Source organism: Fulmarus glacialis, unplaced genomic scaffold, assembly GCF_000690835.1.
Source record: "Fulmarus glacialis isolate BGI_N327 unplaced genomic scaffold, ASM69083v1 scaffold14679, whole genome shotgun sequence".
NCBI lineage: Eukaryota > Metazoa > Chordata > Aves > Procellariiformes > Procellariidae > Fulmarus > Fulmarus glacialis.
The window spans coordinates 13,949-30,852 of NW_009233969.1; the positions used below are offsets into that span (position 1 = coordinate 13,949).

The 16,904-nt window shown below is 50.1% G+C and overlaps 1 protein-coding gene across 1 annotated transcript; it reads right to left on the reverse strand.

Moving 5' to 3' along the window:
• Positions 1-975: 975 nt before the first annotated feature.
• On the reverse strand, positions 976-3,982 carry LOC104082388 (plexin-A2-like; the record flags this gene model as incomplete). Its single annotated transcript, XM_009585503.1, has 2 exons — positions 2,795-3,982; positions 976-1,158 (listed from the first exon to the last, which is right to left on the reverse strand). Coding segments are annotated over exons 1-2 (1,371 nt in total), but the record flags the coding sequence as incomplete, so codon positions are not given.
• Between the last annotated feature and the right edge of the window lie 12,922 nt (positions 3,983-16,904).

A 16,904-nucleotide genomic window follows, 5' to 3' on the forward strand; every position in this document is an offset into this window, starting at 1 on the left:
GCACCTCTTTGCCCTGGGCAACTAGCCCCAGCGTTTGTGATGCAGAGGGTGAGGAATGTTATCTTCCAGGACTGATCAATCATCCAACTGTCAGAGGGAAGAGCAGGAGGTAAAAGGCAGAGAGAAGCAGGAGGACTCTGCCCTGAGGCTTGGTTTCCAAAAGCAGCCAAGTTAACCCATTCCTATCTCTCCATGACCAAACGTCCTGCCACCATCAGCAATTTTGCCACCATCAAAAGCTTTCTAACTTGTCCTCTTCTACACAAGTTGCAGAAGGATTGCTGGGAAACAACTCAAAACTATTGCAAGATTTCCATCAGTGTGTCAAAAAGGAGGAAAGATCTGAGACCTTGGATACAGCTTGCTGAGGTTCACTCGAACTCAGCCAGCGCCTCACTTGTCTCTAATCAGACTGGCCCATTATTGCCCTGATAATTTCTGCAACTGCCCCACAAACTCACACACCATAGTTTACTGAATGATCAAATGCAAAAAACCCCAGACAAACAGCAGGGTAACACTGTAATATACAGGGAGGTGGTGCACGTAAGAGCTGGCACAGCGCTGAGACCTGTATTATCCTGTTGCTGAACGAAGTCACTGGCTGGAAGCACAGGAAGGTGCCCTCTGGAGCTGTAATGTCACAGAGCAATGGGAACCGTATGGCCTCGTTTGGTCCCTTTTCCAGGACCAAGCTGCAGTAGTTTCTGCTGCACCTTTCCCAAGGCTTAGCATTCTCTGCTTCAAAAGAAACCGCAGCAACAGCACTCTGTACTAACAGTGCTGATGGATGAACCTTGCCTCACCAATGCAAGGCTCTCTGTGACCCAAACCCTGTGAATTTTGCTCCTGACTGGCTCCCAGTTTCATGCTGGGAAATATCTGTATGATACAGCAGCAGCTATGCGCATCAGAGACTCCCGAGAGAGATGAGAAATGGATCCTGGCTCTCCGAAGCCACAGAAATAAGCTTACCTTCTTCAGCTTGCCCGTCTTAGTCCCCACGAACACCACGCTGTAGCCGTTGTAGACATAGGAAGCCACAGAAGTCATCCGGTCGCGGCTCCAGGTGAAGAGCTGCCCTCCGTCCACCGGCATCGAGCCTCCCAGGGGCTGGTTGATGTCGAGGCCGCAGAAATTGTCATCGATGGGGACTGGCTGGAAAGACGAGGTTTGGGGCAGCTGTGAGTGAAACGTAAAGCACAGGGCAGCCCCACACACCCAGGCTCACGCCTGGAGGGGAACCAGCAGTGCTGACAGCAGGGTGGGAGCCACCACCACACTACCCCCTGCCCAGGGACCCTGCCAGCTTCAGCCACCTTCTGCAATGGCTTGTTCCCTTCACTGCCCGAGGCCAAGACACTCTGCAGCTGCTCCAAAATCTGTTTGGACAGGGGCAGAGGAAGAACCCTAAGTCCAGCAGACACTTCCACTAAATGGAAGTTTTCCAAGTCTACTAGGTTTCTCATGGGTTTAGGAACTCTCTCCTCCACTCATTTCACCTGCTCTCGACCCCATTTCCAGAGGTGCCGCATAGTATAAGCAGAAAGGTGCTCAGCATCCCCACATCAGCAAAGGCTCCCCTTGAAGACCATACAAGCACTGCTGCTGACAGCTCACAGCAGTGCTGGCACTGCCGCGCATAGCGTGGGACAGGCTCGGGTCAGTCACCAGCCAGAGGACAGCCTGACACGGCTGATCCCATGCCACAAGAGAGGAGAGGACGCTGCTGTTCACTCCTATCGGGAGCAGCCACCTCCGTCTGGCACAAACAGTCCAGCTCCAGGGCAGAGTTAAACCTTCCCCATGTGAACATGGGGCTGGTGGAAAGCACCAGCCTGGCTGCCCTGGAAAGGGGGTGACCACAGGGGACGGGCTCTGGCAACATAAAACACCCGAGTGCTAAGTGGGAAGATGCACTCTTGCTTCTTCCGCTGCCCAGCTGTGCACTCTCCTACAAACCACCTCTCTGCCTCCGTTTCCTTTCTATAACACAGGGAATATGGATGCTGGCTTCTCCCTGGAACACTACTTGCCACGAGTAAAGGAAAATCATTCTGCCAACAGCTAAGTATTACTAAGCCATATCAACTGAGTTTGCTCAAGTGAATTCCTACATGGCATAGGCAGCAGGGTGGTGACATGGGTGGCCACTCGCCATCACACTGACTGCAATCCACTTATTTTTCACAAGGGACATTAACTACCAAATGCTCAGGCACATCTAGTTGCAACTGCAATGGGATGACTCTCCCCTGTGCAAGCCACCACTCAAGCTTCTTTTCACCTTCCTTCTTTCATCTCATTTAACCCATGCTTCTCTCTTTCCAGCAGCCAAATTTAATATGCTTGGCAAAAGAAGGCCCCAGGGATTCCCAAGTCAGCCCAGGAACAATCTGCATGTGAATCAAGATTAAAGAAATCCGCTGAATAAAAATACAAAGGATGCAACTGTCATTTGTGTTTATCTTGTTAGTTTGTTGATACCACCCTCCTGCTCAGGGAAGGGCACGAGCCTTCCTCCAGTTTCCAGAGCCCCAGGTTGGGAACAGCAAACGCTTCCAGCCAAGTTGCACACTTTTATTCATCTACCTTAATGCTACCCCTTCCTTTCATTGTCATCACTGTCTGATAACAACAGGGATTAAAGAGGAAAAGGACTAGGTCTGTTCGGTGTTCAGGGAAACCGAGGCACAGAAAGATTGATCCTATTCTGTAAGCTTGCGTGCCATAGGGCCAGGCATTGATACCGGTTCTCAAGGGCTACCACAGCCAACAGCCGGAGCATCCTTACCGCTTTAGTGCACTGGACATCTTTCCCCAGCAGCCAGTTGAGCTCCAGGTTGCCTTCCCCCTGGTAGCAGGACTGCAGGCGGTCCTTGATCTGAGCGTTGACGGTGCGAATGGGGAAGACGCAGAGCGCAGAGTCGTCAGGTGGCTGATGGTACTGCTTCTGTCCTTTGGAGAAAATGGCAAAGAGGACATCCTCCTGGGCCGTGATATTGAGGGACTTGGCCAGCACATCTCCTGGCTTGGAGAGGTACGCTGCTTGCAGGAGGCGGTACTCCGTGTCCCCCTTGACGCAGCCAAAGGGTAGAGAGACATAGGAGTGGAATTTGGGGTCGTCTTTGCAGAGACGGACAATACGAGACGTGTAAAAGAGATCGCTGGCGGAGTTGATGGAGACACCCTCTGGGGTCTCTGGCTGGACAGTCAAAAAATAGACGAAGTTGCCACTGGCAAAACCATAGATGTAGAAGATGTCAAAGTGCGAAACAAGGGCCAAGGTATCTGAAGGGATTTTGATGAGGGATGAGACAAAGTCACTGTGGAGCTCATAATCCAACATTGCTGATGACTCTGGGTCCCGGGGAAGTTTGCGGCTGGAGAGGGTGGGGAAGTAATCCTGCTTCCCATCCACTGCTGTGCCAATGAAGAGCTTCCCATCTTCACCTTCCGAGCGCACGATCACACCATACATTGTGCCTGTCTTGTTGACGCTGGAGAGGTAGTGCTCCTTTTTGTGCGAGGGCTCCACTAAGATGAAGAGGTCATCCAGGCGCAGCAGTTTGCAGACCCCCTGGTAGAGGCTGCCGCAAGCCAGCAGCCGGTTTTCAGAGTAGTCAATGATCAGCAGCTTGTTGACATTATTGGTGAGGGTAAGGATCTCGCTGCATGGCTGGACAATAAGGGGTGGGTAGCAGGATTTATTGTCCTCCTCAGGACCAGTTTTATGAGCCACCAAAATGGTCAGGTTACCCGAAAGCTTGTAAACCCTGTTGATAGCTCCAACGTAGACTGCTCCGGTACCTTGATGGACAGTCAGGTGGTTGAACGTCCAGTCCCGGTTCTCAGAGTGGAAAGTACTGAACAAGGCATTGCTGGACACATTTCGGGAGAGCGATGCCAGGAAAAGACAGAGCAAAGCCACCGACCAGCCATCGGAGTCCAGTACCCGAGGCCAGTTCTTCCTCTGATCCATCCTGGGAAAGGCAAGCTTCGTGTTCCCTGCGCGTGTCCTGTGCCCCAGCAATGTCCCTCACATGGTTCTGGGGAAAGAAAAGAAACACAGAGCAAAGGATTAGATCCAGTGTGCCCTGCAGATAAAATTCAAAGGAGGCTTTCTAATTACACAGTCCTTGAGATAAAGTGAGGATGTCTGAAATTAAGAATTAAGCAGGTTTCCTAACTTACTGGTAAACAGTTCAGGCTTGATGTTTTGCCACTTGGTTCAGCCTCTGCGTGTTAATTTGTTATGTGGTTTAGCTGTTTATAACGCACTCTGCTGAGCCATGGGAGGGGATAATCAGCTTCAGCCCAAGACAAAGCCCGCAGCTCACACACCCAACCATCAATCTGCAATCTTGGCTAAAAGGATGTCTCCTGCAGGGTATGTTGTTGGAAGCAACAGAGGAAATAAGAGGTGTTTTCTACCTTTAAATCTCTATGATTTAATTTGGAAACCTGAGGAAGAAGTCTCATGCAGGCAAGTTCATTGAGCATAGACACACCAAAGCTGGCAGCATCTCCCCTCCAGCCCTCGCCCCCAGAGCCAAAAGTACTCTGCGGGTGCTTTTCAGGCAGAAACTTCTCACTGCCTTCCCAAGGTACTTTACTGCTGAAAAGCAGCTGCCACCAGGGTGGGGGCACATGGTTAGATCAGCAACCAAACACTGCCAGCAGCACCATGGGAGACACTACCAATCTGGGAGACTCGGACGAATTTCCTGCTCTAACAAAATTTCCAGGTGATGATTAAAACCTACACAAAGCGACAGCTTGGACACTGGATCCAGAAGACCCGATGCTAACCAAATTGTCCATACACCCTTCCCGGTAGCTCTGTGGATAACAGTCAGAAGTAGAGTCTCCTTCCACTGACACATACAGACAAGGCGAGGTAAGACTCGAGCTGGAGATCTCTGGCCAAAATCTATATGGAAATGAGGCATGAAAAGACAGACAGGTTTGGTGGTGGTTTGTTGTTTGTTTTGTTTTTACGGGTGCTCCCAAAGCACCTAGACCTCATTCGGGCCCAAGGGACGGCTGGAGCCCCGCCAATCCCCATCCCCATCCTGCTTGTGGCTGTCAGGCTGAATTAGGAATCACCAGGCTGGAATTTCCTTAGGAAACGGGTGCTCGCCTTGGAGAGGCTCTGGCTGTGTGAGGCAGGTTTACATCAGAACTTTCCATCCACCCTTCCGGACAGCGCGCACATGCATGCAGACACAGTAGCTGTTGAAGAGGACCCTTATAACCCTCTGCCTGTTCCACCTCATCACCTAGCACCTCTGCTAAGATGGCAGACTCCCCTAGCAAAAATACGAACATTAAAGGCAATCCAAATCCATATATTTCCATGTCTGTCTCATCTAAGGGGGGTCCAGCTTGGACCGTCCCATGCAGGAAGTATCAGCTCAGTTCCCAGCTCAGCCCCAGACTTCCAGCACCACTTTGGGCTCCCTCAAAGCAGCCAGAAGTGATGCCAGCCGAGCACCCTGCAAGGCAGCAAGGACCCAGCTTAGTGGAGCTGCTCAGAGGAGCCGTGGGGCCAGCAGAACAACACTCTGAGGTGGGCACCGTGTAAGGGCCCTGAGAGCATCCCCGCAGCAGGGCTCTGTACCCCCCTTGCCACCACAGACATGCCTGGAGGTCACTGGATTGTGTCTCATCCTTGTTATCTCCAGACCTGACCATGACTTGTGCTCCTGGCTTGACCTCAGCCTTGCTTATCACCACTGACGTGTCTGACCGCCTGGACTCAGAAAAACATCAAAGTTCTCCTTTATCCCAAATTATGCATTCCTTACACGCTCCAGGCTGGACAATCAAAGGAACCATTTCAGCCTGCCTTGGAGAGAGATGTTCTCTACCACCTCACAGCACCACAGGGTCACACCAGCTCTGGTAAGAGGCTGAGGACAAGCCACCTGCCCTCTCTGCACTGAGGTTCCATCACCGCCCTCCACGGCTGTGCAAGCCCCAAGCACACGCGCCAGGGAGAAACTTGCACTCTTTGGAAATTGGACTCTTCTCCCTGCCCTGTGTGCAAATGCAGAAGGCTGTTTCCCTAGCACAGCCCACGCTCAGCTGTCCTCACCCGCGGGCAGCCACCGATTTGATTGATGCTGATCTCCATTTTGGTATTTAAAATAATTCACATTGCTGAAAACCTACACTGAGCTCATAAGCGAGTGTCACCGAATGGCCACTCTTTAGGCTTGTTAATGCCAGGAGCTGGAGACGGGTGTTTCTGAAAGGTGACAAAGGAGCTCTGTCCCTGGGCTGCACGCCTCGGTGTCACTGACAAGACAGGGGAAAGAGAGCGGTAATGGGTTTCTCATTCTGCTCAGGGATACATTTCCCCGGCTGCTTGCTTCTTATTTCCAGTCTCTTAATTTCCACCTTTGGCTGAAGCAGTTTCTCTCTCCCAGCTATGACGCAGACCCTGCTGCATTCTTATTATTGTTTGGACGATTGTGGCAGAAAGCAGTCGCCTGCGCTGCAGACCCAAATGTGGCACAACAGCACTGGGGTGACCTCCCTGGCTCTTCTCATTACATTTCCAAATGAATGTCCCAAAACTGTTCTCTGAATCGAGAATCTTTCAAAAAGACACAAATCAAACCGAGGATCTCCTCAGAGGAGGGCTCTCCATGCTGCCCACCCACCCAAGGGTTGCTGGCAACCTGTGGTGGGCACCATGGACCTGATCATGGCACCAGGACCTCAGAGCAGCTTTGCTCTTGGATATGTGCAGCCCAAGACACCGAGCAGCCCGCGTGTGTTGCTGGCAGGGAGGTGCCAGCCGGTGGCATGGTGCCTTCTCGTAAACATACAGGAATCCCGCGCCATGGAAGAGCTCAAGAGGAGCCCAGGAAAGCTGGCACGAGAGCTGCAGATACAGGAGTCCCGCAAATCGGCCAAGTCAGTGGCAGAGCACCTCCAGATCAACGCACAAGAAACCTCAAGCACCGCAGTGCCCCAAGCAAGTGCTCGGACACGGCCACCCAACTGCCTCTGGGGAGGGCACAGAGGTGGTGGCTGCAGCACCCAAGGACACAGAGAAAGCAGGCTCTGCCCTGGGCAGCACACATGGGCTTTTCTCCAAGGCCAAAGCACCCCGCACTAACAGGAGCCCCAAAATAAAGCCTACCTCAGTTTCTCACTCCCTGAGAAGAGATGCTTCTGGAGCAGAGAGCTCTGGCTCAAGGGAAGCCCAGAAAGTGAAAGAGATTCTGCAGAGAAGGGGGAGGCTCTGCTGTAAAGCTCAGCACACCATGGTTTTCCTGCTCAGCAGCTTTCCAATTTTTTAAAAAGTTGTTCCATTGCAAAGTGAGAAGAGAACAGTGCAAGCTAGAAATTAATAAATTTAAATAATTAAATTTTATATACACATACACATGTGGGACAACAGAAGCTCTTCACTTAGACCACAGCAGTTTTATATCTTTTCCAGCACCGTTTTCATTCAGAGACAGTTCAAAAGCTAGAGCCGGTCTGGAGCTGCCGTGCAGCAGAGCTGTCAGCCGAAGCCTAACTTCTATGCAGTGCCTTACAGTGAAGGTTTTGCAGAGTATTTGTGAACAGTCACTGCCACAGGCAAGAGAGATCATCCAGGAAGAAGAATCTGCGCTTTCAGACGTTATTTGAAGATGACAGAGCATGGCCGTGAACGGACATCCTACCCGAACAAGCCAGGGGATGATGATCCATCCCCGGCTCCACGTCAGCCCCCGGGGAGCAGCTCCTGCCGCTCCCCCAGGGCCGGGGCAACATGTGGGTGCAGGACACGGATTAAGCAGCGCTCAGTGATACAGATATCAAACATCAACAGAAACCCACTGCATGCCCTACGGAGGAGTTTGGGGATGGCTCAGTACAGCTGGGGAGTTAAACACCAGGGAAACAGGAGAGTGGGCGATTTTAACTCTGATCCTTAATACTATTTGATCATTCATTTTTCCTCTTTTTTTTTTTTGGAAGCCTTAAAAGCAATCCCAAACTATTAGTAACGCAAGGTGAAAGAGAGAGTAAATTCAGGGACACAATATAAACCCAAGCAGCTGAAAGGCCTCAATTAGGCTGAAAGGAGTTATCTGGTATTTAAATAATTATTAGATTGAAGGAATAATCACAGGTCTGAGCCGATTTTCTCCCCCCACTGTCATCCTAATGGAGACTATAATATTATTATTCAAATGCCCATGATTCTCATTGAGGGGGGGAGAAAGAAGGGCTCATTTAATCTCCATGCGACAGGGCTTCAGGAGGCCCGATTAGTCATTTCTCTTATTTCAGCTGTCACTCACTCATGGGCACCACAGTTTGTCATTAGTGGTATTTCATGCACATGAAAAAAAAGAAAAGTGAAAAAGGAAAATTAAAGCAAAACCAAAAAGAGAATCTCCTGTGGAAAATGATGGATCAAAGGACCAATTTTGATGTCACCCAGCACGGCAGCTGCGTTTGCTTTGTGGTGCCGGTATCTTTTCTTTTGGGGTAGGGTTGGTCTCGTGAGCAGTAATTTATACACAGCCCCACGCCAGCACCGCTCTGCCCCCACCGATCGCCTCCTCTCCGTCGGGTCCTGCATGCCTGGGACACTCCATCCCCTCCGGAGGAGGCAGCTCGTACGGCCCCTGCACCTCCGAGACACAGCAAACGCATCTGCGCCGAGCCCAGCATCCTCACCTCCACCCTCCCGGCCCCCACGCTCAGCATCCCAGTGCCACGTGCTTTTCCCAGGCTGTCCCTGCATCGCTCCTGCCCCAGAGGCCACGGGGGTCCCCAAGCACCCCACAAAGGGGGAGCAAAGCGGGCGATAAAACCCACTTTTTTTCTCCTCAGGCCACACGGGTTTGGACAGTTGCCTCACGGAACGAAGCCTCCTGAGAAATGACTGAGCTGGCGGGGAGGGGGACAGCGGGCCCATGATTGCTTTCTAAGCTGGAGGTGGATTCTGCCCTTTGCTTTTTATAGTCAAATAAGATTCATTGCTGCGAGGCCGAGAGCAGGGAGACCGGCTGGCTCACGCTGCTGACCTCCCCTGCAGGTCACCGGGCTGTCAGAAATCCCCCAGAATTATCGAAAGGGTCACCAAAAGGGCAGTCTACACTATATAAACTAAAACACAAGAACAAACCATTTGGAACAACCTCATCCTTGCACCAGCCTGACCCCTTCTCTTTGCATTGGCTCCAGAGCGTATCTGCCAACTGGAATGAGGGAAAAAAGCCGAGAGCTTGGCCATTTCTTCGTAGCAAGTGAGAACACGCGTGCCGGGTCTGCATCCCTCCTGGAGCCCATCAGGAATTTTTCTGTGAAACATTCCCAACTGTTAAAGCTGCCGAAGTGATTTATCCCCTTTGAAGAAGTGATATTCAGGACACATTTGTCAGCTACAGAGGAAGACCTTACAATAATTAATAGGGTTTTGTTTTGTTTTAATTAGACAAAAGCTCTGAGCCAGCTCTGTCTGTTCTAAGTATCTCTGAGCTCTGGGACCTTTCCAGCCCGGATCGGAGGTCCGGGTCTCAGTCCTGCCTCCTCGGCCGAGCCGCAGCAGTCAGATGAGCCCCACACTGCTGAATCCCCCCCTAACCCAGCAGAAACCTGCACAGCCGCTCGCTCGAGTCCCTTCCCTGCTCTCAGTGTCTTCGCCTCTTTCTCCAGCAAGAGAAGCCTCGGCACGTTCGAGCCCCGAGCAGAGGCTTTTCCCAGCCACCCCGGAGCAGGGCTGCTGGGAGCCTCAGCACCCATCTCACCGCAGCAGCAGCACCGAGGAAGCCCGAGGTGCAGCAACAGGGTGTTTTAAACCCAGGTAGCGTGTAACAGCCAGCTCAATCATTTGCTTCAGAGTTTGACACCAACTGAAGTTACCGGCAGCTTGATGTGAAGTAATTACAGTTTTTGACTCTAACAACAGTAAGAGCAAGGTATAAATCACCAGCAACGTGCCTGGCAGTGGGTCCGAGGTTTCTGCAGAGGTTACTGAACCACAGGGACGACGAATACAAGCCCTTCCTAAAGCATAACCTGCAACACTGAACCCTTTGGGTATCTGGCTGAAAACCACCTTTATGCCTCACCCTTCTGCTTCGCGGCCCCTCGGCAGTGCCTGTCCCCGGCTCCGCAGGGCTGTGCTGGCAGCCACAGGCAGGAACCGCACCGGGAGCCGCATCCCCACTTCCCCGGAGCTGCTTATTCACGGGGATGGTATTTGACGGGCTCGTCAGCTTTCTGAGAAAGAGTTAAGAGGGCAAAATACAGTATTGTGATTATTGCTTCCTCCAGCCCTGGGACAAGGAAGAGGAGGGGAAGAACGAAACCCAGCCATGAAAAGGCATTTCCCTGATAACAAACACGATTGCATGAATTATGCACAAAATTTGTTCATATTGTCCAGACTTCAGATATTGTTTATACAATGCATACCGGATAAGCCACCTCTCCCCCCATCTCCCTCTTGAGCACACACATCCCAACAGCTCTGGGGTAAAGAGAAACAGAAAATCCCAGGGAGAGACCCACTGTAAGCCTCATCTTTGCAACTGCATTTTGGAGAGCACGGCACAGAACCCTGACCAGTGGTCTGAATTTACTCCTGGCTTTGTCCCAGACTTGCTGAATAGACCTGGACAAGTCGTGTCTTTGCCTCAGTTGTTTCACCTGTGAAATGGGGATAATACTCTCATATATAAGGCACTCAGACATTCAAAAGGGTTATCATAACTCAAAAGGGAGTTATCAGGCATAAACTGCTGTAGTAAATATGCGTAAGGGACTGGTTTAGCACTTCTTGGTGCACCTCTGTTCATAAACTCTTTGAGCAGAGATTGTTCAGCAGAGCAGGGCTACTCTCCCCTGACAATGGTGACAAGCAAACATGGGCACAGCTACCTCTGACCCCCAAGGATGCTGAAACATCCCTGTGACACAGCAAGGACGCATTTCTTTAACACTAACAAAATCACCACCATCTCCAAGGGAGCACTGGCTCCTCTGGCAAATCTAAAGCAGAACTGCAGCTGTGGCTCTGGCATGGCTTACACCCAGCTGTGCATTGCAGCTGGAGACATTTAACCCACCAACCTCAAAAGATGTCCAGAAAAATTCATAATCAACCTAGGACACCTAGGTGGCAGAAATTAGACACCTTTTTCTTTCCCTGTGCTGATACTTGACACCTGCTATCTGAGAAACCCCAGCTGGCAGCTATCGAGCTTCAAGTACACTGCTGTGAAATAGCTTATAAATTACATTGCACCAAGAGAGGTGCTGGGAAAAGAGGACTTTATTCACCATGCAGTCCCTGAGGACAGACCCAAGGCTGACGACAACACCATGCGCTGGAGCATGGAGCAGAACAGACCCTTATTTTCCTGCTTGCCTTGAAGTATGACACAAAGGGAAAATTTAACATTTCTTAAGTTTCATAGCTGGTTTATTCAAGTTTTGGGAGGTCTCAGTTTCATCCAAACCTGTGTAAACAGGTCAATGGCTTTGGATAACATTAAATCATACAAATTTGTGGCCAGCAAGCTGTGATTCTCTAACCCAGTCTCCTGCTGCAAGGACCAGCTATAATCATAATTCAAAACATGTCTCTCTAAACCACCCTTAAGGACCTCCAGAAACAGAGTCCATAACCCCTCCAGGCAATCTAGGTCAGTATGTCCCTTAGAAAGTGCTTTTTCCAGTTTCTTACCCAAGTCCTGATGGACTGAGGTTTATCCGCCCCTCTTCACTGGTGCACCTGAACATCGTTTGATTATTCACAGACTTTATTCCCAACAAAATAGAATTTAATGGATGGTGACCTTAGGTGCAAGCAGATTAAACGATTAAATGATTTGCCCAAGGCTAGTTAAAAGGTCCCAGTGGCAAAGCTAGGAGTTTTATCTCCTGAGCCTCAGCCCAGCACTCTCTCCCCAGGTGACATCCAGCTGCAGTTTATTACAAGAGAATATTACAGTATGGCACGAGGGAAGATCACAGAGCGGCCACCGAACTGGAGGAGAAAAATAAGCAGCAGCTTCTCCTGGCCTCACTCCAAGTGCACCACAGGCAAGTGAAGAACCCCAGCTTCAAATTAAATGGGTCCCCAGCCACTCCATTAAACAGAAATCCTGAAACAGAAATCCTTTGGCTGTGCCAGCCCCGTACAGCGAGTTGTGTTCGTTATCCCAACACTCCCTACGGCAGCCAGATGTATTTACACAGTAGCCACAGTGCTGTTACCTAAGTAAACCAGGAAATTGTACATTTGTTAAAATTAGGTTCTGAGATGCTGAATCCCCAACTGTGCAGCTATAGATTTCACTCAGCCAGCAGCGCTGAAATTATTAAGACCACGCCACTGCCTGTGTGCACATCCAGGCACATTTCCCCATTCAAAAGGTGTTTACTGTTATGATGCTCCAGAACAGGATTATCTTTTCAGATCCTGAGCAATAACCACGGAGTCAAACCTACATCGTGCTGTCCATCACCACACCTTCCCCCATCATACCGGGAGGGCAGGGGTGGTACAGCACCAAACCGGGGCAGGAGCCGTCAGGATGAGAAGTGGAGAAAGACGCAAAGGGAGAGGTTCATCCCTGCTGCATGACCAGCACCATCGGCTCACTGCTGCACTACAGATTTCAGCTGCCAGTCACAATGCTGGCATTCCCACCACAGAAGCAGAAGAAATTACATCCAGGTACCACTGTGGGATCACAAGGATTTGGAAAGGCAGAACACAACTGCAAAAGCCCTTAAATTAACAACAAAACTGAAGCAGACAGGTTGATGCAGGAGAGAGCCACACAGCCCTGAAGAACCCTTCAGGGACCATTAACCAGCCCTCGTCAGGCCTGTCTTAGTGGAAGTATGTGCTATGAACTGCAATCAACACCAGCTTTATCAACAACACGAAGGAAGTGCCTTTACCTCTCGAAGCCTCTTTACGCGGGGTTGCCTGCCCTTTTCAGTGCATCACTGGGGTCCTTGATGCAGTTTTTGAAAGTGTTTTGAGGTGCCCGAATCCTGGGAAACGTAAAACATCTTAATTCCCTGCCCAGTCTGCTTCACCAAGCATGACAAGCAGCGACCATCGCAGAGCTTGCAGCCACGGGGACAGCGGCTGGTTGCTGGCAGGATCCCGGCGGGTCTCGTGCACCAGTGCCCGGGGGGCTCCCAGTGCTGGCAGCCAGGTGCCCCCAGCCTTGCACTGAGCTCCAGCCAAGGACCCCAGAGCCTGGAGCCGTCTCAGCTCCATCCCACCATCAACTGAACATCATGTCCTCTCCTACAGCATTTGGACATCAATGTCTACCTGAGAAAGTGGCTTCTTCCCACTCATCTGCTCCATGCTCCTCTTGCCCTGCTTTTCAATTTCAGAGCTCTGGCAGATCACTGATTAATTCAAGCCTGTTTAATAACCCTTCTGTTTAGATGAAACAAGCTGTCTTGTTTTCTTTATTTTTAACGCTAACTCTTGTTTCTTTGCTAAGGATCTTTCTGTCATTTAAAAACTTCTCTCTCTCCAACCAAGCTGATAATAGGATGGAGAAAGCATCTGCTTACGTCCACATCTGACATCAGCCAGAAGTTACAGCACGAGGCTAAAGAGGGACTGAACACCTTGATGGGTAAAAGGTTCTAAAATCCTGAGCTTGTCTTGCAAAATCATTAACAGCTCTCTGTTAATTTGCTGTGGCAAATCCCTGTATAGCTCAGACCAGAGTGCAAACACCAGGGACCGCAGGGCCAGCTCCAGACAACATGGGCAAGAGGAAAGGAGATATGGGAGCCGGAGCACCCAAACTCCTCGCACTGCTCACCCGCAGGGAGGGGTCACTGCGCTTCTCCGCCCTGTTGTGGGTGGGAAACATGCCTCAGAAAACCTGAAAGCCCTTACACTGCTGCAAGCTCTGCCCCACGCTGTGCCCCCGGCGCAGCAATCGATTGGCAATGGCCAGGCGGGCGCGGAGCCCGGCAGCTGCTCCCACCACCGCAGACTGGCCTCGCAGCAGCCCTCTTCCCTCCGCCGGCCCCCAGCTTCACTTGCCGTCACCTGCTCTCCCATGGTGTCCTCCTGCCGGAGGGGTTTCAAGGCATCGGCTGCTTCGCAGCGTGACCGCTGCCCAGCGGAGCCTCCTCCCTCCCCACCCGCTGCCCCGTCCTGGCTGCAGCCCCCAAGTGCTGTGCACAAAGAATAACAGACACACAAGGACCTGACTCCCGATGGGAATGAGTTGGAACCTCTCAGCTGTCTCCTGCCTCTTTGAATTTCAAAGCTGCACTTGTCTGTAGAGCAACTGAGTCATTTCCTTCCTATATCCAGCCTATCGGACTGGATCCAGCAGTGCCCGGAAAACAATAAATCCTTCAAGGACTTGTAAGGCCATATTTCAAAGGAATGCAGCAAGCCTGCCTGCTTGGAGAGCTCCTCGCACACCCTCTAATTCAACACTCCTCTGTGGAAGTGTCTCGCCCTGGCCCTGGTCCCATCCGAGCACAGCAGCGGTCCCCATCCCTGATGCTCCCACCTCCCAGGGCAGCACTGGGGCACTGCAGATGTCCAAGCATGGACCAGCACCCACGGTCCATGTGGAGTCACACCACCTCACCACCCCTGAGCAGATGCATCACTGAGAGGCTGAAGGATTAAGAACCAGTAAGGAAATTTCCTTGATTCCATAAAACATGCAGAGAATTTAGAAGGGAGAGAGAAGCTACAGCTGGATTTGTTGCAGGACTTCACCAATACTTTGGCAGACCAAAGGAAGGCTGCAGCAGCAAACGAGTTCACTCTACAAAATACAGCGGAGCAAAGCAATACATAAGAATCAGCACAGGTTGTAGGAATACTTTCAGGTGTTCAATTCTATAAGTATATCCTTTACAACCACAAATTGGTTTTCCAGATCCACAATACATTTATCTCAAATTCATCAGGATTGTTGGGGACAAAACCAAGGCAAACCTCAATGATTTGAGCTATATACAGCCCGAGAGCTGCAGAACTTCCACTGAAACAACAGGGTTGAGATGCTTGGTCAAAAAGAAACTCTCTCCGCACCCATGCGGCTCTAAGGAATATTGGTGCATTTTCCAGGATCACATCAGTGCTGCTTCTGTTGTCTTTTTAGAGGCGCAAAGCAAATCCCAACTGATTTACATTAAGATTCATAACACTGTTAACCAAACAATCCCATATACATCAGAAAAACTAAATGACAAGGCAATTAATATTATATCCTCTTCAGTAACAAGATGGCTAAAGCAGATAATCTGCCAAAGTGTCGTGTTTATAATGGAAATTTGCAGAGAACGTAACAGGAATTGTCAGGGATGAAAAAATGAGTAAGCATTTTGCTTTTTCTCAAGTTAAAATTTGCACTGTTTTTAGGAAAAACTCTCTTTTTTTTTAATCTTGGAGGAGAAGGAAATTAAGCCAAAATTGTCTGGTTTTCAATAGGTCTTTGCAGCTCACATGAAGGACTGTGAGAGCAGGCGCTGGCAGGGAAGGCAAGCTGCCCAAAGCCCTGTGCTGGCAGGACTCACACCCAGGGAGACCGTACCTTTACTTAAAAGTAAATTAGATCTCTTATCAAAAATAGGATTATTGACATACAGCTCATTTCATACAAGTCTGCAAGGACGTGAATGGTTAAAAAAAACCTCCCATATTGCTGAATTCACACTCAGAAGTGAAAAACCTCCATCTGCAAAGTCATTTCAATCCCACCCAACTTGTCACTCCTGAGGTTAAGCCTCCCAGTGACCCGGTACCCTGGGCAGGGCTTATTTTTTTAAACAAGTTATACAACATCCTTGGAAGTCCTTAGAAGAGCCTCTGCTTTTGTTTCTTTCTGAGAATTTGTTCTAGCACTTCTCAGCTCAGCCCAAGACAAGTTGTGGCCACCTCCGAGTCAGAGAATTTATTTGGTGGAACCGATGGAACAGATTTGCCCCGTCACAGAATTTACGCCTTGAAAAGCCAAGTTACACAAGCACTTGTACCAGCACCTTGTTATATGCCAGTGGACAAGGAAAGCGGCTCCTGCCTCTTTCTTCCAGTGAAGTCCAGAGTGCTTGCCCATGCTCCTTGGTTGCTACGAGATTTTAAAGACAGTCTAAACCTGTGACAACCAAACAGGCCTTTAACACAATTCCTGCTCCATAAGACTCCTCATCTGCCAGTCTGCCAAACACACCACAGTCCACTGATCAGAGAAGGGCTCATCACTGCCACTGCAATTAACTCCTTGCAAACTGCAGAGAAAACTTTATAACAACTAGGAGATAAATAGCCTGCAGCGAACCTTTTGCTGCTGCATCGTATCTCAGCCAAATAGATTACTTACTGTGGATGTTTTTCATCTGGCCCTTCCAGCCTCTGTAACACGACGGATGATGCCTCCGTAATGTTAAATTGATTTGGAAATACAGGGGCAGACATCAAAGGTCAGAATTTTTAGAAGGTTTAGGGCAAACAGAAGCATTTCTCATTCCAAGGTGGACTTTCAGAAGCTCCTACTCCCAGTTTGCTTACTCCAGATTTTGAGAAGAGCTTATCCCCCCATATAAGTATGTAAGCAGCATCTTTGGAAAGCATTCAATATACAACGAACCAACTCAGAAAAATAACAAATTAAAACCAGCTCTCCCATTGCAGCCTGGCCACAGCAAGCAGTCTTGCCTTTCTGGCTGCCCTACATCTCCCAGAGTCAATGGCTGAACCGAGGAAGGGATTTAGGCATCTTCATTCTTACTTGTGCCCTACCTCAGCATCAACACTTAATAAAATGAAAACAGCAGAAGAAATGCTTGGGGGGGCTGCAGTAGTACAGGTAAAGTCTGCATCCATGCACATTGACAAACCGGCGCTCTCCTGTGCTCCCATGAATTTT